This window comes from Enoplosus armatus, chromosome 3, assembly GCF_043641665.1.
Source record: "Enoplosus armatus isolate fEnoArm2 chromosome 3, fEnoArm2.hap1, whole genome shotgun sequence".
Taxonomy (NCBI): domain Eukaryota; kingdom Metazoa; phylum Chordata; class Actinopteri; order Centrarchiformes; family Enoplosidae; genus Enoplosus; species Enoplosus armatus.
In genome coordinates, this window is record NC_092182.1 from 15,946,804 (window position 1) to 15,973,664 (window position 26,861).

At 40.9% G+C, this 26,861-nt stretch overlaps 1 protein-coding gene across 1 annotated transcript; it reads right to left on the reverse strand.

Moving 5' to 3' along the window:
• Window positions 1-357: 357 nt before the first annotated feature.
• epha2a (eph receptor A2 a) lies at window positions 358-15,030 on the reverse strand. The gene is made up of 17 exons (XM_070902620.1): window positions 14,859-15,030; window positions 13,969-14,036; window positions 11,787-12,423; window positions 7,588-7,743; window positions 7,146-7,478; window positions 6,096-6,223; window positions 5,778-5,955; window positions 5,544-5,646; window positions 5,227-5,279; window positions 4,992-5,117; window positions 4,707-4,892; window positions 4,535-4,596; window positions 3,732-3,941; window positions 3,371-3,520; window positions 2,939-3,132; window positions 1,958-2,113; window positions 358-1,222 (listed from the first exon to the last, which is right to left on the reverse strand). Exons 1-17 carry the CDS (start codon window positions 14,932-14,934, stop codon window positions 1,114-1,116), a joined length of 2,925 nt encoding a protein of 974 aa, XP_070758721.1. The 5' UTR covers window positions 14,935-15,030; the 3' UTR covers window positions 358-1,113.
• Window positions 15,031-26,861: the final 11,831 nt, after the last annotated feature.

Consider the following 26,861-nt stretch of genomic DNA (forward strand, 5'->3'; position numbering starts at 1 on the left):
GGTGAGCTAGAGAGTTAAGGAACATTTTTTTTGTATATGTATTGTACTGGCTGTCATTTTTTTACAGCTTAAACATACTCAGTGTTTTCATCACTCTTTACCACTGTTACCATCAACCAAAGTTCACAAAGACTGTGAATGTTTACACCAAATTTCATGGCAATCCATCTAATAGTTGACAAGACATTTCACTACTAAACAAAAATGTCAGCCTGGTGGTGGCGCTAGAGGAAAAGTCAGGGGATCACCAAAGTCTGTAAGGTTCCTCCTCTGGGGACCATGACTGTCTGTTCAGGCCAATCCATTCAACAGTTGTTGAGATATTTCAGTCTGGACAAATACACGTTGACTACAGAGTACAAGACAGTGATCCAAGTCAACACTGATTTTATTTAAACACAAAAATACACCGGCTGGCAAACATGCGCCCGATCAGAGTTATTTTTCATGTAACAAATGACATAAATATAAAATAAAATAAATATTAAATACAAATGGACAGTTGTATTAAGACGTGATGTAAACAAACAAATGACTTGAGGAAAACGCGTCATGCGATACAGGGACTAACTACAAAACATAAGAATGTGTGATTCTTTGCCCTGAGTGGAACAATCATTCCAAACTTAAAAGTCTCATCGATCACATTGATCAAATGTAGAAAAACAAACAGATTTAAGGATCCAGAAACACTGGCACGATGAAGTGAGTGCTTGGAATAAAAAGCCCTTAATCATGAAGAGCATAAAATATTTCAGTCATTCAGTAAATACAAGCAAAGCACTCTCACATTCTCTCACATTTTTCACTTTTATAGTTTTATTTACTACATTACATAACTTGTTTATGTTCAACATATAAAACATTTCTTACACAAAGATAAATTATTCATCGTCTGTTATCATAAAGTACTTAAGTGTTTTCGATCTCAGTCCTTTCTGAGTGGCTCTGAGGGTCCTCGTCAGTCATGCCACACTGTGCCACAGAAAAGAAAAAAAAAACCCTGTAGTGTAGCTCAGTTTCACCCCCCCCCCCCCCCCACTTCAGTCCTCCTTGTCCATGAGTGAAATGGCATGGTCGGTCAGTGCACTTTGATTTGGAGGAATGCTTAGATCACACCGCAAACACGCTGAGGGAGCTGGTCTCATCTTTCAGGCCAAGGATGCTGTATGCTATCCTCTTCATGTGACCGGGCAACCGCACTCCAATATTCCTGATGTCTCTGAAAGGAAGATAAATAAGATAAATGACACTGCTTTGAGTGTGCTAAAAACAATAACAGACCACAGTGATACTCGTAGAGCAGTGATTCCCAACCAAGGGTTACTTGTACCCCAGAAAAGACTGTGGAGAGTAGCTCAACTCATTTATAGAAATTACATTTTTATTAAAAAAACATATATTGGAGCTGGAAGTAAAGCATAAATGGTTGAGCTCAAAATAAAGGATAAACTGTTGAAATAGTTAGATAAAAGTAATGAATAAAAGGTTTAAATAGTTAGCTAAAGGTAATGCATAAATGGTTGAAATGTCCTGCTTCTGCCACTGTAAATGTAAAATGGTAATAGTACAAATGACTAAATGGCCGGCCTATTGACAATTTAATTGTATGAAAACGCTTTCTATAATTAACGGTGTTAAATAACATCCAGTTTAAGATCATTTCGAATGAATACATTAGGAGCGTGACAGATGGTGTCGATGAAAGGGAACAGGGCTGTGGGGGTACGTCAGACAGAAAAGGCTGGGAGCCACTGCTGTAGAAGTTATGGCAACAGAGAATGAGAGGAATGACATGGGCAGAGGCGGCATGGAGTATTTCTGCATTCACAAACTGGATAACAAATGTTCAAGCAGAGAGCTCAATACTTTCTCTGTGTTACTACAAAATGTGGCCTGGTGCCAGATAAATCAGCGCAGTGGGGCAGAGCTGCACCTGTGCCATGTGTGCACTTACTCATGCCTCAAGGCGAGCACCTGCTCCATGCTCGTGATCCCAGCGCGAGAGAAGCTTTCGTTGTACTGGCTCATTTTGATGGACTCCAGCCACTCGGGCACCGACCTGAACATGGTGCCGTCACAGCCGCTGGTGCTGGGCAGGCGGATGGACACGCTGCGAGGAACAAGGTTTAATTGGATTACTCATAATTTTCTGCTACGTTATGTACACTGAGTGCATGTGGTGATGTTTGAACAAGAAGGAACAAGTTTTACTGTCAACATACTGCGGATAGTTTCAAGAGATGTTTCAATAACCATCTCCTAATGGCAAATACGTAATACTGCTCTAGTTAAAGAAAAAGTGGGACTTTTCTTGGAATTCAAATAGAGGATAAACATCAGTCTCGCTTTCTTATTAACACTCAACGAGGGCTTATAAAATACAAAGTTTAAGTTTGTATTTTATAAAAACCTTTTATTTCTATGGACCAGGCAAGCTTGGACCAACATTTTAGAACAATAGATGAGTGGACTGTACCAATTTCTGTTTTGTTTTTTATTAACAATGTTTTCCTTTTGATATATTCATTCTAATAAATACATTTTGCCATTTTCTTTGAGTAAAACCCATTTGCGTCTGTGTAAGTTTGGGTGTTTTTAAAGAAATAGTTCAACATTTTAGCCGTTTTACGGAGGGTCACGTGCGGGACTATTTCTTGGCCGTGAACAGTTGCCAAGCAACCAGCGGAGACTCCAGGAAGTCTCTGCTCCTAGCCAACAAATAGTCTGGCACATAATCCTCTAAAATACTGTGCATGAGTATCTCTTTGTTCGTATTACTGGTAACTGTAATCCATCTGCACCACAGAGACTGTTCCTGGCTTTAATTTTTTCTGAAATTAGTTTTTTTCATTACTCTTATATGACCGCTTCTTTTCATTTTGACTCTTTTACTTTGTTGCCAAAACATAAATTTCAATAAAAGTAATGTTCATACCGTGGATCAAAGTCGGCGATGGTTTTCAAAGACTCTGGGTTTCGGAGCAGTTTGTCCAAAATGTTGACGATGTCTGAGAAGCGAGGTCGTTTGGAGCGGTCGTGCTGCCAGCACTGGAGCATGAGCTGGTAGATAGCGGATGGACAGTCCATCGGAGCAGGAAGCCTGAAGGCCTCATTGATAGCCTTCATGACCTGAGGAAGAAGGCAGTGCTTAGATCTAAAGTATATTTATGGGTGTAGCGACAGAAAGCTTTAATAGTCTAAAAAAAGTGCTGTGTTCGTATGTTGACATTAACAGTTAACAGAGGACGGTGGGAAACTACACTGGATGTCAGGCAACCTACACATTAAAGTTTGACCAACACAGACCAAAGCAATCCCTCATCTCAACCATAAGAGCTGCAGAGACGAAGTGACAGATGAAACATACCTCATGGTTGCTCATGTCCCAGTAGGGCCTTTCTCCAAACGCCATGACTTCCCACATGACGATGCCGAAGCTCCACACGTCGCTGGCTGAAGCAAATTTCCTGTATGCAATGGCCTCAGGGGCGGTCCAGCGGATGGGGATTTTACCTCCCTGACAGAAGAGAAACATTAACAAATCATATTTAATGGGTGAACGGAGTGGAAACACACGGTGCTGAAAGACCAACACTTTAGATTGGACACTTGAGAGTGAAAAAAACATCAATAAAAACAACAATCTAGCTTTTATTACTAGAAAAAAAAACAAGGGTTGCTCTCTGTTGCTATGCTTTTAGTCTGTGAATTGTAGCTCTTAGACGTACTCGTGTTGTGTAGGTGCCCTCAGCGTCATCCTCCAGCACACGCGACAGGCCAAAGTCAGACACTTTACACTCCAGGTTGCTGTTCACCAGAACGTTTCTTGCAGCCAGGTCACGGTGGACGTAGCTCATGTCAGAGAGGTATTTCATGCCGGCAGCTATCCCACGCAGCATCCCCACCAGCTGATATGATGGGATCTCTCCATCACGGCCCTAAAAGGGAAAGAAAATACATTTATTAAATAACTCTTTTGTCATACATTTTAGTCAAACACAACTTTGCTTTGTCTCTTGTTTTTTGGCTTTTTAACTGCATGTTATTTGAATTAGAATTAGATGAAAAGGTTGATACCAATCTCATGTCTGTCCATTCAATATGAAGTTAGAGCCAGCAGCCGGGTAGCTTAGCTTAGCATAAAGACATGAAACAGGGGGAAACAGCTGGCCTGGCTCTGTCCAAAGGTGACAAAATCCACCTACCAACACTTGTACAGCTCTCTAATTAATACGGTATATCTTGTTTGTTTAGTACATACAAGAAATGACACGTTGTTTTGGTTTTCTGGACTATTTCTTGGCTGAGTGACTTCTTAGTGACTCTGCTGGTTGACAACCCTCTTTTTTTCTACGGCTATCTACTCCTTTAATATAATCCAATATAAGGGAATGTACAGAAACATATAAAGTTTCCAAGGAATAAAATAAAAGGCCTCCACAGCCGGCGCCAGTGAATGTCAATAATAAAAATATTAAGTTCTCGTCTGAAGCTCAAGTCATTTGACCCACAACTAAATACATGCACCTACCTTCAGATATGTGTCGAGAGCTCCGTTCTCCATGTATTCTGTCACTATCATGGGATGCTTGACTGAAAATTAAAACAAAAAAGTTTTGTTTAGTGAAAGAAAAGTATACCAGCAGTTGATACAAATGAATTGTGAACGGTTGTTTGACTTCTGTCCGAGTTAATCGACTCACATTTGGTGACAACTCCCTCCAGGCGGATGATATTGGGGTGCGAGAACTGACCCATGATGCTGGCCTCGCTCAAGAAGTCCTGCCTCTGTTTCTCCGAGTAGCCTGGCTTCAGGGTCTTGATTGCTACGGCCGCCTCCCCTCGTCCGGGAGTCTTCATCACGCCCCGAAACACTTCCCCAAACTCTCCTGATCGGCACACGGGCAGCAGGAGGAATCATTAGAAACTGTGCCCTGAGACGTCATTAAATGGAAGGTAGGTGATTTAAAATAAAATAAAACACTTACCAACGCCGATGACTTTTTGTTTACTAATGGCACTTGGGTCGATTTCGGTGACAAACTTCTGGATGGCAATGTTAGGGTCCTCGTACATGTGTGGATCAACGTACGTCTTCAGAGGCTTAAGCTGATCTAAGGCGGAAATAATGACCAGAATATTAGGCTAAATAATAACTTAATAAACTGTTTCATCAGGAAATAATACTGAATTGTTACTGCATGTACAGAATGGTTTTCTAACCTGTTGAAAAGTAGGGATCTTCTGGTCCTCCCCGGCCACGAGAGTTCAGTCTCCTGAGAGGAAAACATGAATAATCACTATAAGAATACAGACTGGCTTTTTAGTAATTGCAGGTCAGTCTGTGCTGAGAAAGACCAAAGCTGTATTCAATAGCTTCACCGGCTATTACTGATAAACCCTCCCTGAGCTGTCGTACCAGAATATCTTTAATTTACTCGAGCTTGTGGCACATAATCACATGGTTTGCAGGTCTGTAGATAACATTTATCTGAATGACGCAGGTGTTGGATGTGGATATGAAGAGTGCTGTTACCAACCGTTTACGCAACAGCAGGACGGCCACCACCACGAGCAGAATAACCCCCACTCCAAATACAGCTCCCATCACCATGGTGGAGTTGTTCTGGATCTGAGACTCAGCTGTGCAAATCACAGAAAGAGAAAGATTTATCAACACAAGTATGTGAAATAAAGGTTTACACAGAAACACATTTACAGAGAGAGATTTGAGAAACGATTTCATCTTGCATGGATTTTAAGGCTGCTGTTACCTAATGATGAAGTATGGAACTCGTGCTCCACGCTGTAGCTGCCGGGGTTGCCCTCGGGACTCATTGCCTGGACCCTGAACATGTAAGTGGTGTCTGGGGTGAGGTCGTTAATCTGGACTGAACTTTTCTCCAAAATCAGGACTGTGTAGGTGGTCACGTCGCGCTCGTCATTATCATCCTGCAAAGAGGAAAGTGGGTGGATTAGAATTATTTATTTTTTTTATCTTAACCAGAAAATCTGTGAAGATTTTATTTTTAATTTTATACGACTAAATGAGGGAAGGAGACACAAAAGAGCACAGAGCACTCTTGTCTTACTTTTCTGCGGTACATAAGCTCATAGCGGTGATTGATGTGGGCTGGAGGCCTGCGAGACAGAGTCCAGGACAGAGACAGACTGTTGGGGCCACGATCATCCAGATGGATCAACGTCACCTTGGGGGGATCTAACAGTCGGTGAGAGACAGAAAGCAAAATAATGGTTAGTGACTAATCATAGTCTTTGGAAAGGACATTTGGAAATGAAAGCCTTTGGGACTCAGTGGGTCAGACTGAATTCCTCTTTGTGTAGTAAGCCCTTCTTTTTGTGCAATGTTTTTTTGCTGACAAAAAACCCTTTTAATGTTCTGTTTGGGGTCCTGGAGACCCCAGACCCTCTTTAGCAGCTCAAAAAACAAACATACCTAACATAGTTTTATCACCTTGATACTTCCCGACCTTTCCTCATTTTATGGCAAATTCTTATAAACATAAATTTGAACAGATGACATGTTTCAGAAGTCTGATACAGAGAATGACTGTTTGGGGTCTTAGAGACCCCAGCTGTGAAACACAGTTACATACAATGGATTTTCATATGCTCCATATCTGTGGTTGGTGTTGAGGGTACTTTTTACACATTACTACATCTCCCAAATCCCAAAAAGATGCATTTGGATTTCTGTTATTGGAGTTTTTGTTCATAACAGGTATAAGAAGGAGTCACACCTCATAATTAATGTCACTATATAAGATAAAATACTGGACATTTCTGTGTCTGTGAATGACTTTTTGGCAAACAAAAGGAATATATATTTGTTAATGGAAAGCCCATATAACATCTAAAAGAACAAATAAAGTTTTATGATAATTTCTGCATTTCGTCACATTTACCAAATGTACAAGTTCAGTTTGTGGCAAAGGAAACAGTTGCCACTTCAATACTTTTCTACATATTGGGTTTTAATAAGGTCAGAACAAAAGAAAAATTGGTTGATTTTGCAATTATTGTTGTAATTTACAGCAGTCAATGAGGAAGTTGCCAATTTGAACGTAACACACCGTAAAATCATGTCAAAAAGAAAAAGCTCTTCCTGTGATCAAGCTCACCTGTATAGTCCAGAGCAGTGGTGATGCTTGCAGTCGGCCTCTCAGTGCCGAACTGGGACACGCCGCTGTGAGCCTCCACAGTGAACGTGTAGTTGAGATGAGAATCCAGGTCACCGACGACGACCGTGGTGTCCTGCAGGTCTGTGGGACCTGACTCGAAGCGGATCTTCTCGCCACAGGGGACACACAAGGCCCCGTCACAGTGCTCGCACACCACACTGTAGGTGAGGTCACTGCGGCCCCCAGTCACCAGTGGTGGGCTCCAGGACAGCTGCAGCCTGCCCTCTGCTGACAGGGTGGTGGAGGTCAGGTCACGAGGGGCACTCGGTGGAGCTTGGGGAGGAAGTAGGTGACACAGAACAGTTAGCCTGATCTTCTGATCTGCCTCTTATAAGCAAAAAGTTGGTTTAGCAGTAAATATGACAGTGAGTGGGGTTGTTACCAGAGCAGGCTGATGTAGGAGGGTCTGAGGGGGAGCGGAAGAAACCTTCCTCACATTGACATTCACTGGCGCCAGCTGTGGAGGGCTTAGTGTTAGCAGGACAAACCTGACAAAACTGACCCGATACAGACGGCTTGAAGTAGCCTGGTTTGCATGCTGTGTGAGAGAGAGAAGGTGTGTGTGTTAGTTTAAGCATGTCATATGTGAAACAGACAAACACAGGAAGGACTGATCAAAATGCAAACAATGAAGCTGTCTCTGTAATACCAGCCCTTTCCAACCGACAGGAAGCATTTGTTGTGAGTAACCTATAATCACAGAGTCTTTGTATGCAGAGGAATGAAAAGGGATTTCCCTGACGATCTGCCTCCACTTGCCTTTTTCGCCTGGAGGCCTAATCTCAGGTCACAGTGCCGGTGTCAACCGGATGACAGCAGAGCATTAAATCCATCAGGTGATCTGATCTGACTCTCTCAGGTGAACTCTCAGTTCATATTCTCTGGCAGATAATATTTGTGTTTTTGCCAAAGGAAGTGGCACCTTGGACTCTGGTTGTGGAGCGTTGCGATGGACATTTCAGCACACAGATAAACAGCCTTCCAGGGCATGGGAGGTTAATGAACGTGCGGAGTGGACAGAAACCAATTCAGTCCGAGGCTGATGTTTCCTCCCTTTCTTCCTTCCTTCCGCTAACCTCCGACACCCATCGCAAATTACAGCATCCGAGGTTGAAGAGTGAGAAGACAAGCGGCTCAGGAAAGAGGAAAAGCTGCTGGAGACTTGTATGATTTTCAGTGCATTTATGGAAACAGATGCACATATTTTCTGGGACAATAAAGGGCTCCAGCACAGTAAAAAACTTTTAAAAGAAAGGATCTTGTGATCTCCTCTCTCTGCTTTCATTCTGCTGTCTCCTTTGGGACAAGCCTTTCATCTGGGCCCTGTGCTGGTGGCCGTGAGAAGAGGTCGAGTGAACCCTAGATTGAAGACGTGGTCGTGTTACTTCACCACTGAGGCAGAAGGACCTTTGCACTCTAAGTATTGCCGCGGTGGAGGAGAAGGAGCAGGTTGAGTTTGAGTAGGAGGGATAAAGATGAATAGATGGACAGTGGGGGATGGGGGCAAAGGTCTGGAGCACCAACAGAAGTTCTCTCTGGGGAGTCACTTGGCGGCAATGGGGGTGTAGCTGAGGTCTTTTCGCATAAGAAAAGGGGGCCAGCCCATTTCATCTTGAGCTGGGGCAGCAGGACCTCTGTCACGTACCAAAGAAACTCCAGCCCTATTCATCTATTGTCTCTGAGAATGGACAGAGTGGTGCCATAAATATGTTGCAATACTCATTATACAGCTCGCAAATGGCGGCATGTATCCAATGTATGCAATTACTTTGATTTTGAGTTTTTAGCATCATATTTTAGGAGAATTATGTTGAAATATAATTTTCATTTGATCCAAAACTTTCATTCAACCAACTTTTATTTTCCGTTGTTGATGGAAATCGTTCTTCTTATTGTCCCACGCTCCTTTTTGACTGTGACACGCACGTGAAAAGGACTTCTGTTCCGCACTGGTGCATCTGTTAATTGAATCCATTTTTTGCTCTTTGTGTCGGCCCATTGTTCTAATGAGTGGGAACATGGATTAGGGAGCTCGTTGCGTGTGTTAACAACCGGATGAAAGAGCAAAGGGAGGCAGAGCGGGGACATGTCATTGGCTAACAGCTGTCCTGTTGCTCTACTAATCCTCTTGACTAAATTACACTCCACACCTAACTAAGCAGCCACGAAACTAACCACCCTCATGCACCAACTGTCGACTCACTCCCCACCCTCCGACTCCAACCAAGGACAACCTGCTTATTTGTGTCAGTCAGCATTCCTCCTCATCTCACTTTACTTCCTTTTCCCACAACAGTTGGGCTCTTCAGTGGAATCCACATGCAGGCCATGAGCCTCTAAGGATATCACTTTCTCTAGTAAACGTAAAATTGTAAATAGGGAGTTGCCTGGAACAAATTACAACACACTAATTGTGTTTTAACTTGTGTAATAAAAGATGTTTCCTGCATCTTAATAATCAGGTCATCCTCCAGACTTTGGAATCACAGTTTTTCCCATCATAAATATTTCCTGTCTTCCTCTGCCAACTTCCGTTTCAGGTGCTCGGCTCAGAGTCCGCCTGCGGTCAGGAACCTCAAAGACAGAAACATTCCTCTACCTTGACTTCCTCCCCGCCTGGCTCTCTGATTCTTCATTTTTACAACCTCTCAGTGCAAGATTCACTCTTTGAACTACAGTACTTATCTATCAATGGCATGTAGGGCTGCAACTAACAATCACCATCATTAACTTTTAATCTAGCGATTATTTTCGCGACAAATCGATTATTCGTTAGGTCTCTATAATGTCATAAAATAATGAAAAATGCTTGTCACAATTTCCTAAAGCCAAAAGCTATGTCTTTGAATTAATTGTTTTGTCCGACCAACAGTCCAAAACCCAAAGATATTCAGTTTAGAGTGATATAAAACCCGGAGAACAGGAGAAAATCCTACCAATTGAAAAGCTAGAACCAATGAATCTTTTGCATTTTTGGAAGAAAAAAAGACCTAAACAATTAATCAATTATCGAAATAGTCTTAATTCTTTCAGCTGGTAAGATCAGCTGATCTCTCACTCATAGGAACAAACTCCAAGAAGAAACGAAACCCTGCCAGTCAAGGTGACTAGGACCGCCAGGAGTCATAAACCGCAGCCTGACTCAGTCTAACCTCTGATAGGCGTGTCGGCCCCATCCCTGTAATCTGTGGTTCCTGTCGCCTTGGCAACTGACGCAAAACAAATACTTGCGAGGAGAAGACACACCACTCAGGTAGTCACTCTGACACGTTCACACGGCCCTTCCTTTAGTCAATCAGTGCTGTAGGTGACGCGAGGGTGAAAGAATTCCTTTCAAAAAATCCCCGCACCATACTGTGCCCTTCCTCCCTCCTTCCTCCTTCCTCCCCCTCTCTCTGTGCCCTCTCTCCTCCCACGTTTCCTCCAGACAGTTCAACGCACCACACCCGAGAATGCCAAAAGAACTTCCACACAAACAGCAGGAGCACATACAGTATGAACACTACAGTTACGTTACTTTTACTTCACACATCTACTTGGGTTTTTTTGTTTATGTACTCACAGGTCTTTCTCAGGGGCAGCACATACTGCAAAGTTTTTGCACAGTTAACCTTTTGGTGTCTCTCTTATGAATAGATAAAACCTTCCATAGTATGTTCCCAAATTGCTTTTAATTTTAAAACTATATATATGTCTCTGTTTTGCTTTTAAAAACGACCTGCCTATAAATATCTGAATGATTAAAAACTTTACCCTCTTGTCCCTTTAAATAAGAACTTTTTGCACTAGTCTTTATAGTACATGCTTTTTGCAGTTTGTATACAAGAAAAGAATGTACTTTACCATTTTGAATTTACAATAAATTATACATTGGAAAGATACTGTAAAATTGAAATCTGCAAGCTTCCAGACAAAGCACAGATGAAGATTTAATACTTATTTTCTTTTGTTTCAACTCTTTTCCAGCATCAAGTAGCTCCTCAATTTCTACTGAGCGGTGAATCGTGGGACAATAGTGTTCACCAACACTAGATTCAAAAACCAATCCAATTTAGAATGCATACTGACCACTGAGTCCACTGAGAATTAGTATGTAGTATGGGATTGGGACACAGCTTCTTGCACTGTACATTATCACCTTCAGCCATCAACCTATCCATAAAACAGAGCCTCAACCCAGCCCCAATTCCTGAGTCCTGAGAAAAAGGCAATGGAAAGAATGCGCTATTGCCCAACAGGTAAAGAGATGAGGCATTGACGGGAGACTGTTGACATTTCCTCAGTGATTTTTATCTATATCACATGGAGCAATCTGTGATCACCTCAAAAATCTCAACAAAACAAACAGGTTTAGACATCTTCCCTTTCCCATGCCCGACCCTGCTGTACCTGACTTACTTCAAGACAGATATGGAGTGTTTCTGAGATAGATTTCCAAACAAACCAGACACAATTAACATTCCTCTGCGCTCATTCCTCACACCTTGCCAAAGCAGTGGTTGGTAGGGGTTTAATTTACTATAACTCACACATGGCAACACATCTCAGTCGAGTGCGTGGCGTATTTCTGGCAGTGCTTACCTTGGCAGGAGTCCCCGGTGGTTTCGTAGCCTGCAAGACACTGGCACTGACCCACAGGAACCACCCATTCGCCATCAGCTGTGCAGTAGATGCGCGGGGTGGCCTGACTGACGGCATTCTCCACACAGGCTCCCTCCACCTCCCTGAGAGCATCCGCCACGGTCTCCGGGAAGGCCGCCAAGCTCTGCACTGTGGACGGGCAGGTCTTGTAGTACACTCTAACAGACAGCAGTGCCACACAAGCGCCCATGTCCTGAAAAGCCAGGTAGAAACCCCTTCTAGACAGAGGCCCCACGGTCCTCGTCTCTGTGTTGACCTTCAGCACACGACCCCGTGTCACTTCATCAGGAGCGATGGTGGCCACTTTGCGGAACTGAGCTTTACGGAAGTTGGTTCCCACGTCGGCATCGGCCTCTGAGATGAAAAGGTTGAAGGTTTCTTTGCAGGCAACAGAGGCTCCCTCAAAAGTGTTGCAGTCTCGCACAACAAACCGGAGCTCCACAGAGACACGAGTTGTCCCTGGGCGCCGCTGGATGAATGTTGTGCGCAACCAGTTATCCTGTTCAGTTGAGTCTATGCTACAAACACTGTAGGTATAGAAAAGTGAGCCGTTCACCACCGTCTGCACTATCTCCCACTGTAGAACAGAAACAGATAAAGGAGGAGAGGAGAGGGATTAGTTTGAGGGGCAACAGTCACTGTTAGCAAGCTACAATAATGAAAGGAGAAAAAGCAGGGGAATAAGTACAGGGTTCAGAGACTTTGTTCCTGCCGAGAACCACTTTTATTGATGAGACACCCCTTCTTTCATGCTGAGGGAGAAGCTCATAAAGGGCAGAAGTGAGCTGGAGCTTTTTTTTCTTCCACAAATTAAGATTATTGGCCTGGACATGTGTAGTGCTCACAACGTGTGTGGTTTTCCCACTAACACATGAGGGTGCATGCATGTGTGAGACACACAAAAATGCAGCAAATACTACTGTAGACTACTAAGATTTATGGCAATTAAATGAGCTTCATAAGCACGGCGCAGAGGCATGGCAGCAAAATTGGCAGCAATTAAGACTTTTTAAGAGAGGGAAGCAATGACGGGTAGAATGGTTTAAAGCCTCCATTTATCATTAAAACGTAACACCTCATATGTTAGCAGTGTTTCAGGGAATACATCAATGCTTGAATTTACATGACTTTAACTGGTGTTAGAAAAGAGAGGTAAATACATTTCTACTATTTCAGAAACTTTTAATAGGTAAAATTAGATTAAAGCAGCACTTTGTGAGGCATCATAGATCATTTAAGTCTGTGATTTTTATAGTTACACATATTAGATCCACCTTTAGCCAAATCAAATACTGAATTTCAGGCAACTACTAGTAATTACTATCCAACTTCTATTTTCTACTCAGACAGGTTATACTGCATTCAGAGAATACTGGTCAAATATGTTTGCTGTAGCCAACCACACATTGCAAATAGTCACCATTGGTACAAATTGAAATTTACTTTAAAAGTGTGAGAAAGTTGGATTAGAACGAGGCAAAGTTAAATAGACAAGGGAAATCCCTTCTGATAAAACAAGAGCCCTTAGATCTTTGAAAACAGTCAACCAAGAGACGAAGCCTACACAGTGGAAGTGGCCATGTCCTGTAGCTTTTTTTAGATGGAAAGCCACTGAACTATAGATAGAGGGATGGTTCTCCACATATGGACCAGTCTTTCCGTCTCTTTTACTTATGTCTTCCCACAACTGTACAGATCATCTTGCTGCTGTTATCTCTAAATTCAACAAGGAAAGAAAAACCTTAAAATTTAGTTTTATGGTTTAGAAAATAATCTCCTGTGACTGTGTAAAATGCACTTTGGTACTGTAAATTCAAATGTAGGTTGAACCCTGACATTTTAATGGAATTTATAAATTCTTTATGAAAGGGTAGTGTTAACAAGACTCGCTGAGCTCTGCCAAACCTCATCGAGCTGCCACTCATTCCATCACTCCCAGAGAGCTTTTTTAGTGGGCTGAATGAGCAGAAAGAGGCCCTCTATTATTGTTACTAGTATTCAAATTCTCACATCGCCTAATCTGCAGCTGCCTTTTATCAGTTCGTTGACTTACACAGAGACAGACATTTTCAAGTCTTGAACCTGAAGTCTTAAAAATGCCTGTTGAGGTATAAATACTCACTCCGTTCTCATGTGGCAACGTCAACCACCCCAACTCTGATCCTGAAGCGCTCATATCCAGCAATACTTCTACAGAGACAAACAGAAAAACATATGACACAGTTACAACAAGCACAGAAGCAACTAAGAACACCTGATGCATCCAAAACAATTATGCAATATAATAGAAATTTAGCAATTAAAGAAAGCTAAATGTTTAACAGGCATAATAGGCCTACCTCTGGCACAGACAGTGTAGTATATATTTTCTGGCTTAATAGGCTGTTAAATAGTTAGGAAACAACTATGATTTGACTGTACAATTAAATTATCTGCCTTGATCTCTGGGGCCAACAGCTTTATGGGGGGCACATGCCATGCTTTGACAGTTTAATCAAGCATGTCGGTCTGATTCAGGACTTCATTGACCGTGTCCTCCAGGTCCAGGGTACAGGATTAATAATGTCTGAGAAAGGCGTGGGCACTTCAATTGCCATGACGAGAGAAATACATGAATACATGAACAAAATGTCTGACACGTTAAGGCATCTCGCAGGTGGCAAGTTGACAAAGACCAGAACATACAAGAATGAACATACAATAAGTAATTAATTTAAAAAGACTGGCATCTATTAAAAAGTGATAATCAGAGATTTTGGATAATTTCAAAAATAACTTAAAATAGTAAAGGGAGTAAAAGATTGGTACGTTCACCACACTTTTATCTTTTATGTGGCCATTGAATGAAAAACAACACAGAACAAAAAGTCCAATATATGAGGAATTTTAACTTGACAATGGCAAAATTTTAAGTAAAACTTAAAAAATTCCAACCTCCTGACTCACGAGGTGCGGTAAACCTAGCTACACTTTCAGTTCTTTTTTTAAACAACGCGTAAAAAAAGTACTTACGTTCTTTCGACTGAAGGCTGGTAAAAACTTGGTTAATAAATAAAAACAAGAATACGTTGACCCGACGGAGCTCCATGGTTCCACGCAACTTTTTTTTAAAAAAAGTCGTGGTTTTATATCCCAAAGTCTCTGCTCTCCTCCGTCTGTCCCACTGACTCCACTTCTCTGAATACTTCACTCCACCGGCTGAGTGAGCACGAGCCCGCAGCCCATTGACAAACAGGTGGCGTCATTGCCCCGCCCCACCCCGCGCGCTTTGGAATGTTGAAGTTCTCCAAATACGGTAATCAGGGGGCGGGACCACCTGTTCCATTGCGAAGGATCGAGGCCTTCATCAACTGCACTGTCATTGTATTGATTTTTAAATGTTTGTTTAATTAATAAATCAATATCAAACTTCTTTAGTATCATGAACATCCTAAATATCATACGCATTTGTATATTAAAACTAAGTCTAGTCCTATAGCTAACTTGTGTAAGCTAACTTATGTTATGTTACACATTATAAATCATGTATTTACAAATTAAAATACACACAGCTTTAACAATCATTCATCATTGTCAAATATAAATCCTGCACACTGTATATACTGTATATAGACATGTATACACGTATATAGCCAACTGTTTATATAAACGTGTCTATCACATTACCCTTTGCACTATTTGTATTTGTTCACATTTTACAGAAACTATTGGCTTGTATATAGACACAGTATGCTGTTGGTCATTGTTGCTTTTTATATGTATTGTATGTAGTTTATATATACAAACCTATTTTTTCACCTTCTTATATCTACATAATAGTTCTGTGTTTATTTTTGACCTATCTTTGTTCAGATTTGTAGCTTTTTAGCTGTATGTGTACTTTTATCTTCCTGTAAATTGTTATTTGAACTGTGTCTAAGTACATTGACAGCAAAACTGGAGTCAAAATTCCTTGCATACACCTACTTGGCCAATGAAGCTGACTCTAGAAAAAAAAAAGTCAAGTTAATTGTCCTTAATTGTTTAAACATTTTTGACACACAAGATGTGTCAAGCAGTGATGGAAAAAGCATACCAATGTATTCATAAGTAGAAATACCCTTATGCAAACCAGCATTTAAGTAGACTATTTAAATAAAAGTATAGTAGTATGAGCAAAATGTACTTAAAGATCAGTAGTTTTTTTCTAATGCAGAATGAACCCTCCATTATTATATATAATCAGTGGTGGAAGAAGCATTCAGATCCCTAAGTAAAAGTAGTACTACCACAGAGTAAAGATGACATGTTCTGCGTTCAAAATTGTACTGAAATAAAAGCACATAAGTATAATCAGCAAATCTAGAAAAGTACTTAAAGTATCACAAGTTAAAGTACAGTAGTTAAAAAATATTAAAATAAATATTAAGCATAACAAATATGATTTTCTCAAGGTGAAAAAAGATATTATTTTATGACTTGGGTTTTGTGCTATGGTTTTACATATACTTTTGTGTATCGGATTTTTATGTTTATACTCATGTTCTCATGGACCTGGCTACAAGGAGAATTTGGGCAATACATTAAATTGAACTCAATTGCATTATTAAATCCTGAGCTTTAAGAACTTTTAAACACAGTTTTAGTTTTTATCTGAGTCTTTCTTTGCATCTGTGTGTACTGTAGCTGTGGTGCCCTGTCTTGCACATGGCATGGGAATTTAATCATAAATGGAGCTATGCCATCCCTGCTCGGGTACACTTGCACTTGGTGTTTAAATATATCCATTTAGAAACCTTCTTGGATGTTTAATCTGTGCTGGATTTTATTCTGCTGGTTTCAAATGTTTCAAACAATAAGTGTCAATAATACAGTGCAAGTATGTTTGGACTTTGGTAGCCTTTCAAAATGAAAGTGTTTAAGTTGGACAATCTTTTTTTCGACTGTCCTCCAAGTAATTGCCTGAATCCTCCACATCTCGTCCAGGACTTGTCTTTCCCACGACTGGTAAAGGAGGGGTCAAGTAGGGGGGGTGGTCTGGTATGAATATATGACTACTAATGAGACGTTCCTCATAAAGAACCTTACAATTTGGGTATGAATATGTGACCACAAAGAAGATCTGACAATAGCATCACCTAGCAACTCTTATCTGGAGGAATTTCAGAGTCAAGTCTTCTCTGTGAAGCGCCGTGTACTTGGAAAGAAGAGCCCCTCAATCTGAGAGCCAAACACAGTCGGCCATCCTGACAAAGACACCCCCAAAAATCAACTGAAGAGGCGGACATTGTCTTGTCCAACGTTACCATACACGGACATTAATCATACAACAGACAGAGTGAAAGATGTTGGTGAAATAATAGATTAACAAGTTAAGTGTGGGTTGAATTATGGCTTTCTGACCTTCAAATGACAATCGCCTCAATTGCTTACAAACACAAATTGTAGTTTAACATGATAAGTATAATTCCAACATTTTCACCATTTAGAAGAGAAGAAAACTGACACCTTCTTCTTAAATTATGCACTGCAGTTAAAGATGAGTCTTGCACGCAAACTTTTTTCTTATAACAAGTTTTAATGTGTGTTTTCAGGTTGAACTTTTTCTCTAAATGTCCAGAGAGGCTACATTTTTAACATCTCAAGTAGAAAGAAAGTCGGTTTGAATTCCCTTTTCATCTACTATTTGTCAACTTAAGCTTCCACCAATATTTGTTGTTCATTGTTCAAATGTCAGTTCTTTTTAGTTACCAAATTTCAGTTTTATGTCTCTCCTGAGGGAAAAAAAGCTGTGATCTGCTTTTCAATCTCACAAAGGCCTGACACCGTGCTGTAAGAACCAGATCTCCCTCACTTTCAAATGACCGACACACTTTGTTTTGAGTGTGAACTGCCACTTGAAGGAAACTTCCATCTGAAGCACTCAAGCAGCCCTTTCTCTCCTCTCTGTATTGGTTTTGATACACACTGAGGTACGCTAAGGTGTTATTTTCGAGTGTGTTAACGGTTAGACTCCGAGAAGTGGTTTCTGTTGTCATCCAGTTCTCAAAGGTGTCAAAGGTTAACACCCTCTCCAACACACAAGTATGCAAATGCTTTCATTACAATACAGGCTTCTTTTTATTCACCTAACAGAGCATGCGTGCTGCTGGAGAGCAGACAGCAGCCTCACAGCGCTGGGCCCTCCGGGTGCTCAAACACTCCCCCTCTGGTCCCGGCCTGCTGAGGGCGATGACAACACAAAAGTACTTCACACTGGGGGCTGGGTAGGCATTTTGTGGGTCAGTGAACAGCGGCCGAAGCAGCAACGCCATGTCATTCAGACCCTGCTCCTGTCACATCCCCCGCTTTCCTTACACTTCTTGTCAGCAAACAGAGAGGTGGGACACTATTGAAAGCACTGGGGAGTTTTTGTCTACTGCCAACATAAAATGCACCTACTGTTTTCCACCATTCCACCATCTCAGTGAGGGACCCCAAAACCCTCGTTAAGAAATGATGGATTCGCACCTTTGTTTATACGTTTTGATGACTAGAGCCTCACCATCAGCGGTGGAATAAGTACTCCAGATTATTTACTTAAGTAAAATAGCAGCACCACACAATAACCAATACAAAACACTCCATTACAAGAAAATGTACATTCAAATTTTCACTTTAGTAAAAGTACAGAAATAGTCAATCAAAAGTAAAAGTACTCAGACTCTATCAGTGTTACATTATTATGATATCATTATTATATTATTATTATTATTATACTTTAGTGTTGTAGTTGGTCAAGGGGGAGCCAATTTTAAGCACTTGAGTAAATAACAATTCCTAATTTTTTTCTTATTTTCATTCTTGGTGCTGATTAATTATTTGCCTACATATCTGCTTTAATTGTTAAATTTAGGTGTTCAGAAATGTGTCAGTACATGATGCGTCTATCACAATTTGATGCATTTTCAAAAAATTGGAAATTAGCCGTTTCATCTAACATTTATTGTCACGGTACTTAGAAGTCTACTTGCAGTGAAGTAATGATGAGTTTTCTGCAGAAACGTCACTTGTCAGTGAAAACCATGTATCTCCAACAGTGTATCTCCACTTTTCAAGAAGGGTGACTTTAGTCTGATAATCAGGCTGGATTTGAATCACTAAAAAAATGTGTGTGGGGGGGGGGGGGGGGGGGGGGGGGGAGCATTGCATTTTGAGATAAACCAATGAGGTAGGAATTTCCCACCCACACAGGAGTATGTAATCTCAATTTATCTGATAACATAAAATGTGACGACAAAAACACAAGTTATCTCAGCTCAACAACCACGACATTGTTAAATTCACTACTGTACTTGTAGTGACACAATATGATACCATGTACTGATAAGCCCTACGCAAATTAACTACAACAAAACGTAGGATTTGAAGTCACAAATCTCCGCATACAAAGTTCATTATAGGTATATAAAGTCCCTCACCAAAACTGAATACAAACCACAAGACCACCAATAATGCGCTCTAATAATAAAACTAATCCTAAACCACCATCCTTTTATGTTCCTCCTCACAAACAGGATGGATGTTGTGGAAGCTTCTTCATTCTGCGCTCTGTTGTCTGCATTCTGCTGAAAAGCCTGTGCATTGTCTTTTCCTGCATGTCCTCAGTCATCTCGTTGTAAAAGCTCCACATGCCACCTCAGAAAACACTACCTCTCTTGACTGGAATTTAGGGTGGGTGTCTGTTGCTTATGTGGGCTATGTTGTGTGCAGCGTAGCGCTGAGAAACAAAAGGAAGAACATGCTCTGACAAGTTTTCGTCTCATGAAGAGAAGAAATGCGAGAATGTGGTTAAAAACACGGAGCTCTACTCATACATTATAAGTCTATTTGTGGCTTCGCCCTGATCAGTCATCGCTGCCTGCATTGGCACTGACCTCATGCATCAAAGAGCAGCTGTAAGAAAAACACTGCAGGTATAGGCAGATATTTTAGATTGTATCATCTTTGAAATATATAACCACCACTAATTACCTTTAAATTCACATATCAAATAACCAGCCATGAAATAACTCAAAGGAACAAAGAGACATTTAAAAATTAGCCTTTGTTCATTGCTCAGTATTATGTTCTCCTATTAGTCTGTAACAGGTTGTGTATTCAAATTTATCCGAGACTGAGGTCACTATAATCCTCCTCGTCTGGCAACTAAGAGCGGGGGACGAGGGCATGACTGAAAGTGAAATCCCCTTTCAGTAAAGACCCGTGTTAAATGTAATGGGTGTTGGCAAAGGGGGCCTAATAAAGATGGCAGCACACATTCATATGCATTCGTTTGTGTGCTCAGCTTGACGAAGTCTGCCTCGCAGGCTTAACAAAGGGGAGGAAGGAAGCCAGGGGCTGTGGAGAATGCCTGGGGGTGTGGGGCGACACACACACACACACACACACACACACACACATTGGCCCTCCAGCTTGCATCCTGTGGTCTCTGAAGTCTGAAGTTATAGCAGTGACAGCTGGGCTAGCACGCTCTGCATGGGCTCATTCTCTCTTTAGCAGCCAACCCCTCCCCTCCTCTCTCCACACACACACACACACACACAGTCTGTGACACACACACACAGGATGCTCCATCCTGTTTACTGTTTACATTTCACAGTGGCCGACCAACTTGGGAGGGCTCTACAGTTTGATCACAGGCATTACAGCTGTTTGTAAGGTAGTGGTGCGGGTGGTTTTTGTGTGTGTGTGTGTGTGTGTGTGTGTGTGTGTGTGTGTAGGCCATGTTTGAATTTGGGATTAAACTATAACACACTGTTGAGATGAAAAGTCCATTCTTAAACTTGGAAACAGCAGTTGACGAAACAATCTCACCACCAGGTCCATTTAGCAGGTATTCTGGAGCTTTCGATCATATCACACAATCTTCCTCAGCAGATGACAATCCGGATTTGTCACACAGACATGTAGATATTCAAATTAGTTTTTTTTCCTTGAGCACTTTAAGGTTTTTATAATGTTGGCTTAAAAATTGAGATTGAGTTCATTCTTGAAATAGCAGTTGAGGAAGATTGTGCGATACGATCAAAAACACGCCATTAATGGACCTTGTGGTGATATTGTACTCTTACAAATTTTATGTATATGTGTTTCTAAAAGGTTAAGTTGTCTAATTTCAGCTGCTACCTTACATTACGTGTACTGGATGGGACCGTGGAGCTGCTGAGTCAAGGTCTGTGCTTTAACGACCACAACTGTTCGGACGAGGAAAAGGGAGGACCAAAGGGGCGACTGGCAGTGTGGTCAACAACAATCAGATCATTATTTGGCCAAAAGGGCACCTGCTTTGTTTGAGGTAGGCCTGGATTCAGAGGGTGGTGACATGAGACAGCTGAACAATGCAGAGCAAACAGGAGCTGATGTTTATCCACGTAAAGTCAGCAGTTTGTATTATTGTGATTTTTTTATTCCTGTTTTTAAAATTGTAGACAGTCAATAGGCTATGGCCGCTTGTTGACATCGTGGATGCCAGCTGTTATTTTTCAGTTTGAGTTTGATGGAGCATTTAGAGCTGATGACATTTGATTGATGATGGCATGATGAACGTCGAGTCTAGCAGAGAGCAGCTATAGCACACAGAGACCAACAGAGGTCCCTCTTGTTTGGACAAAACATTGCAGTCCACAGCTGCCCTCAAGTGACAGGCAACAGCCAGGGACACAAACTACAGCTGATATGAGACTTGTGTAGAAGGTGGTGAATTATTCATTTGTGAATTTTGATTTTTCATTTAAATGTGCTTAAGACCATCTGTCCTGTTAATTCTGTTAAAGTATTGTGCTTAGATAGTAACCAACAATTGTAGAGATGTTTCATAATCTAATTCTTGAATCTAATCCTTATAATTTAAAATTACATTTGGTTCTATCAATAAATGAAAGGTCTTATATTATATTATTCAGAAAAGTGCAAAGAAGTGTGTGATATTGCTTTGCAGAGAAAGATGGATGACAGGGCTTTGAGGGCCCCATCCACTACTTCAGCCCTCTACCTTAAATCCATACAGTCCAGTATAATATTAATCAATTATCAGTCTAACATCTAAAGAGACTGTGTCAGTTTTAAACTTATTTTGGACCACACAACACAACATGTGTTAAAGGACCAACTTCTGTACACAACCTGAATTCAATGAGAACTAGAAATCATTACAAAAAGTTAGTGCAAGTTTAATACTTATTTTCTTTCACTAAGAAGAGAACAGGCTGTTTTATGTAATTTACTGTATAGTCAAATAAGCTTGTACTCTACAGGAACTACTAGCCAGAAACCTAGATCATTTCTTTTCTTTACTTTACTTTCTTTACCACTGGCATTGTCGTTGATGAGGCACGGGAGTTTCTGCAGCTGAAAGTACACTGAAAACCCTTTTTGTCCAGACGCAGCCTATGTTGGAGTCTATGTATTCCCATTTTGGAATTGTATCCTTCTAAAGGGCGCTATGGTAGCAATTTATCTTACAAATTCATACCCTCCATCAGCAGCAGGAGCGGGTCACGTGACTGGTCCAGGAAGCGTCTTCTGACGGTGTGGCGAGTCGTTCATGCCACCGCGGGGCAGGTTGGTGTCTAATTGACTTCTAACGTCGTCTGTCAGCTGCTTTTGCATGTGTATCTTTGTCGTTTAGTTGTATGAACTGTTTTGGCTGATATCGCAGTCGCGGGTGTGACAGAAGGAGAGTGGAGAACGTTAGCGGAAGTGAAGTTTGACAGCTAGCAGGTGGAATCGTGGGATAAACGTTTTCTCCACCGTCCACCTGTCCGTGTGTCGGTTGAATGTGTCTTTTGTGTTTCTGCCACACACGTAAACGACTACGTGGAAATGACTAGTAAATGTTCACGAATGTGTTTTCCTAACGTAGCTCAATATATAAACTGACAGTTTGTGTTTGAGATAAAATCGCTACCTCCGTTAACGTACGTTCACTAACGTTACGAGCCAAGAGCGGTTGGTAAAGTTTCTTCTACGTTCATTCATGCAGCTAATGCCGTGTTTTTCAACCGTTTGAAAAGCCTGCAACCGAGAAATAATCCCCCATGTTTATTTTCATGTCGTTTCCTGGCTGTGGAGAATCGAGCCGACTACAGTTACAGGAAAACACACATTTGTAGGGGTTACAGAATTCAGCGCAACACGTGTACAACAGGATGTGTTCAGGGAGCCTTTTTAACCGGACACGAGTGTGTGTGGCGTTGTGTTTTAACGTGAACTGGAGCAGTGGCGTACATAGACACTGTCAGGGTCAGGGGCTGAGACACAAAGGCTGCATTCACACTACAAGCCTTAGTGCTCAATTCTGATTTATTGGTCAGATCCATTTTTTTATTTGGCTGTTCATATTATTTTTTATAAATGTGGCCAATATCAGATCCTGTCCTGAACTGACCTGCATGCGCAAAAGAACAATAACAAAGATGTCACAGTCACCACACTGTCAAAGAAGTAAGTAAGACGATTTAGGACCACATATGAAAGTGGCCCAAATCAGAATTGAAAAGATCAGACTCCATGTGATGTATGCTGTTCACACTGTTAAAAAAAAAAAAAAAAACAGATCTGAGTCACATATGAGCAAAAAAATTCTGATTTGGGCCACTCTTGCATGCAGTCTGAACATAGCCTTTTACATTGATAATTAAATTTGAGTCACAGATTTAAGCCACTATATTCCCTTAAAGACACATGGTTCTTGGATAATGGAGCAAATCGTTTCTGGCACATATAAACTCTGTTTTGTGACAGAAATAGAAAGGATCTAATCTGTAAAAGTAATCAATATTTTAAACTGGAACAGCTGAGAATAACAATGTTTTGATAACTTACCAATATACATATTCAAAAGTTTTGAATATATTTAATAATGTATAAAAACCGAAATCCTATTTTACAAAGTGCAATTTTTCTTGCTTGTTTTTTTTTTGTGTCAGAAAAATATGAATGTGCTATTTGAACAAAATTAATATACAGTATATAAACCTGATAAAATAGCCTGAAGTTCACTTAAAAAAGTTGCCATCTAATAGAGACACACCTTGTGAACTAAGTTAAACACCATAGGGAAGATTCTTTTTTTTATACCAGCAGGATACAGTGGATGAGTCTTTCCAATGTTGTTCAATGACCTCCCATTTTTTTCATACTTTGGCTTGTGTTTATCATAAATCAGTCGTATGTAATCATTAGCACAAAATGTAGAGCATAAAGTGCGGCTTCAGGAAGCCATAAGCTTCATTCAGTGTCATCAATTTGAACATTGGTCACATTTGCTTGTCTTCACGTTTTTATTCACTTGTATAGTTTTACTGGACTGCTGATACCGAACAAAGAGGCTGGACTTTATCTCAGCTTGACTTGCATAAAAGCATAGAAGTGGACAAGGTGCTGATGACAGATAAACTAACTGCCAATTTAAGTTGATGGCAACATAATTTTTTTTTTTTGTAGTTTGTTTGGTTCTTCCAATCTGCGTGAAAAAAATTATTTTTGATGCCTTTTAATTTTTAGGATAAGGATAGTACTGCACATATTTTTGCCGGGATGCGATGAAGACTTCAGTTAGATGACTCTGGTACAGTCAAACTTCAATTTGAGGATGCGGGCACGCGTTCCAAATTCAATAGATTGTCGAGAAAAACAAAGCAAATAAATGGTGGACAGAATTTACATCAGTGTCAGTCCCGTTTTCCCGTTTTTAACCAAGCACTTTACAGCATTCAAAACCAACATGTTGCTTGTGTTTGGACAATATATAGTTCACACTCATGGCGGGAGGGAGGGGGGGTGTACTGGACAGAAGGTTAACGACATGGTTATTAGTCACAAAGCAGGACAGTTGAATAGGCTCATCAGTTTCTTATGATAGTGAGGGTTAGGGTTAGAAGGGTCAGAAGATTATTTACTTCAGACCACTTGGCTGTGACAAATTTGGCCACAAGGATGCCTACAGGATACCGCCATGTCTCATATCAGTGCTTTCTTTCTGCATGAGGAAAACTGTTCAGTCATTAGTCCTTCTTGTACATGTGAGCAATGATGTGAATACAAGAGTACTAATAAATTGAGTGTGTATGAAGGTCGGTTCAGAGTCGTGTGATGGCCTGTGTGTGCTCAGCAGAAGAGAAGATGCCCTTTTTTTTTCCTTCTTTTTTTCCCCCACTCTTTATGGCAAATTTGATGGATAGATGAGTCCATTTGAAGCGCAAATGTGGTGTGAAGGACGATTTTCTATGCTAATATTGGTGAAAGCAGCTTGTGACTGAGGAGAAATCACATGTTGGTATAAACAGTTGGTACAAAACCTGCATAAAGATAGTGTCTTTTAAGATCATTTTGATTCCTGTTCATGTTGATTCCACTTTATTGATTCCTGTGGAGAAATTAGCAGAAAAAGTAACAGCCTAGAAGTCAATAGAGAAAAAGATAAGGAGTTCAAGTAGTACGTGGTTTAAAAAGAGTAATGTAATGAGAAATGAAAATAAAACAAATAACTAAAGTTCAGCTGTTGTAGAAGCAGTCAGCTGTCATGAGGTGGCCTTTGCTGCTTGCATTGCCACAGTGTAAACACACAGGGATTCCAGATGTTACACAAAACGGTCATAAAATGAGCTTCATACTGTGGGTGTTCTGTTCAACGTGTACAATTTTCAGTCTCCATAGAGTGAGAGGGGTGGGGGGACTAAAATGTTCTCTGTCATTAATCAGGTTTATAACATCTAGGCCATGCCTAAAACAATAGCTCCATGAGCAATGTATGAAGCAGGCTGTGGACTGTTTGCCTGTTCTCATGTCCCTTCAATTAGAATTTATTATCATCATTATGAATCTCATTTGAGTCGTAATGACTTTGACTATCTCATAATTTTGACTTACTGTGAATACTTTGATTTTCATCATGCATAGCTGTTCTGTTTCTGATGGGAATGGTGCTTCCATAAATGAAGGACTGATCACAGGTTTATTTCCCTGAGCAGTTATGACCTTTTTCAGAAATTAGCATTTCAAAGTGTGGTTCATAGGGGAACTCCACCGATTTCAAATGTCAAAGTCTGTTTACATGCTTTACGTACGTACGTAAAAATTGTATAAAGCCTTTGTGGTTCCAGTGGGAGCTGCATGAAATCAGATACATTGCCTGAAGTGACGTCATTTGAGTTATTGTCAGTAGGGGATGATTAATATAAGTTAGAAAATGAAAAAAAAATCTTGTGGAGTTAGAAAGAGATGAGACTCCTCATCTCTGCTTGAGGTTAGACTCTTGAGGCTACATTAGCCGCTACCAGCATAACACACCCGAATCTCTGACTGAGCTGTCGTTGTGGGTGATCTAGGTGCCAGGTTTTAACGAGGAATACATGGAATAAATACGATTATTTGTCTATATTTTGATCCTTTTCTTTTCTTAACTGTCCAAAGGGAGTCGGACAATGTTGTAGGAAGTGTTAAATCAGTGCAGTACTCTTTATGACCAGACAGGGTGTCCAGATAGTTTAGTTCAATTCAATTCAGTTTATTTATTTATATAGCGCCAAATCACAACAAAAGTCATCTCATGTCACTTTACAAATAGAGAAGGGCTAGACTGTTCTCTTTATATTTTTATTCCAGAGACCCAACAGTTCCCACCATGAGCAAGCACTTTGGCGACAGTGGCGAGGAAAAACTTCCTTTTAAGAGGCAGAAACCTCGAGCAGAACCAGACTCATGTCATCTGCTTTGACCGGTTGGGTTAGAGAGAGACACACCGACACAGAACTATGACTAATAATAATAATTATAGCGATGAGAGTCAAGTAGGCCCATGGTGGCAGCAGCCAGGTGTACCAGGACCACGATCCACAGGAACCTGCAAGACGAGAAAGCACAAAGAAACTCCAGGGAAGATTTAAAGTTAGTAACATGCATTGGTGGGACATGAATGTGTAAAGATGGAGAGGGAGGGGAGGAAAGCTCAGTGCATCATGGGAAGTCCCCCAGCAGTCTAGGCCTATAGCAGCA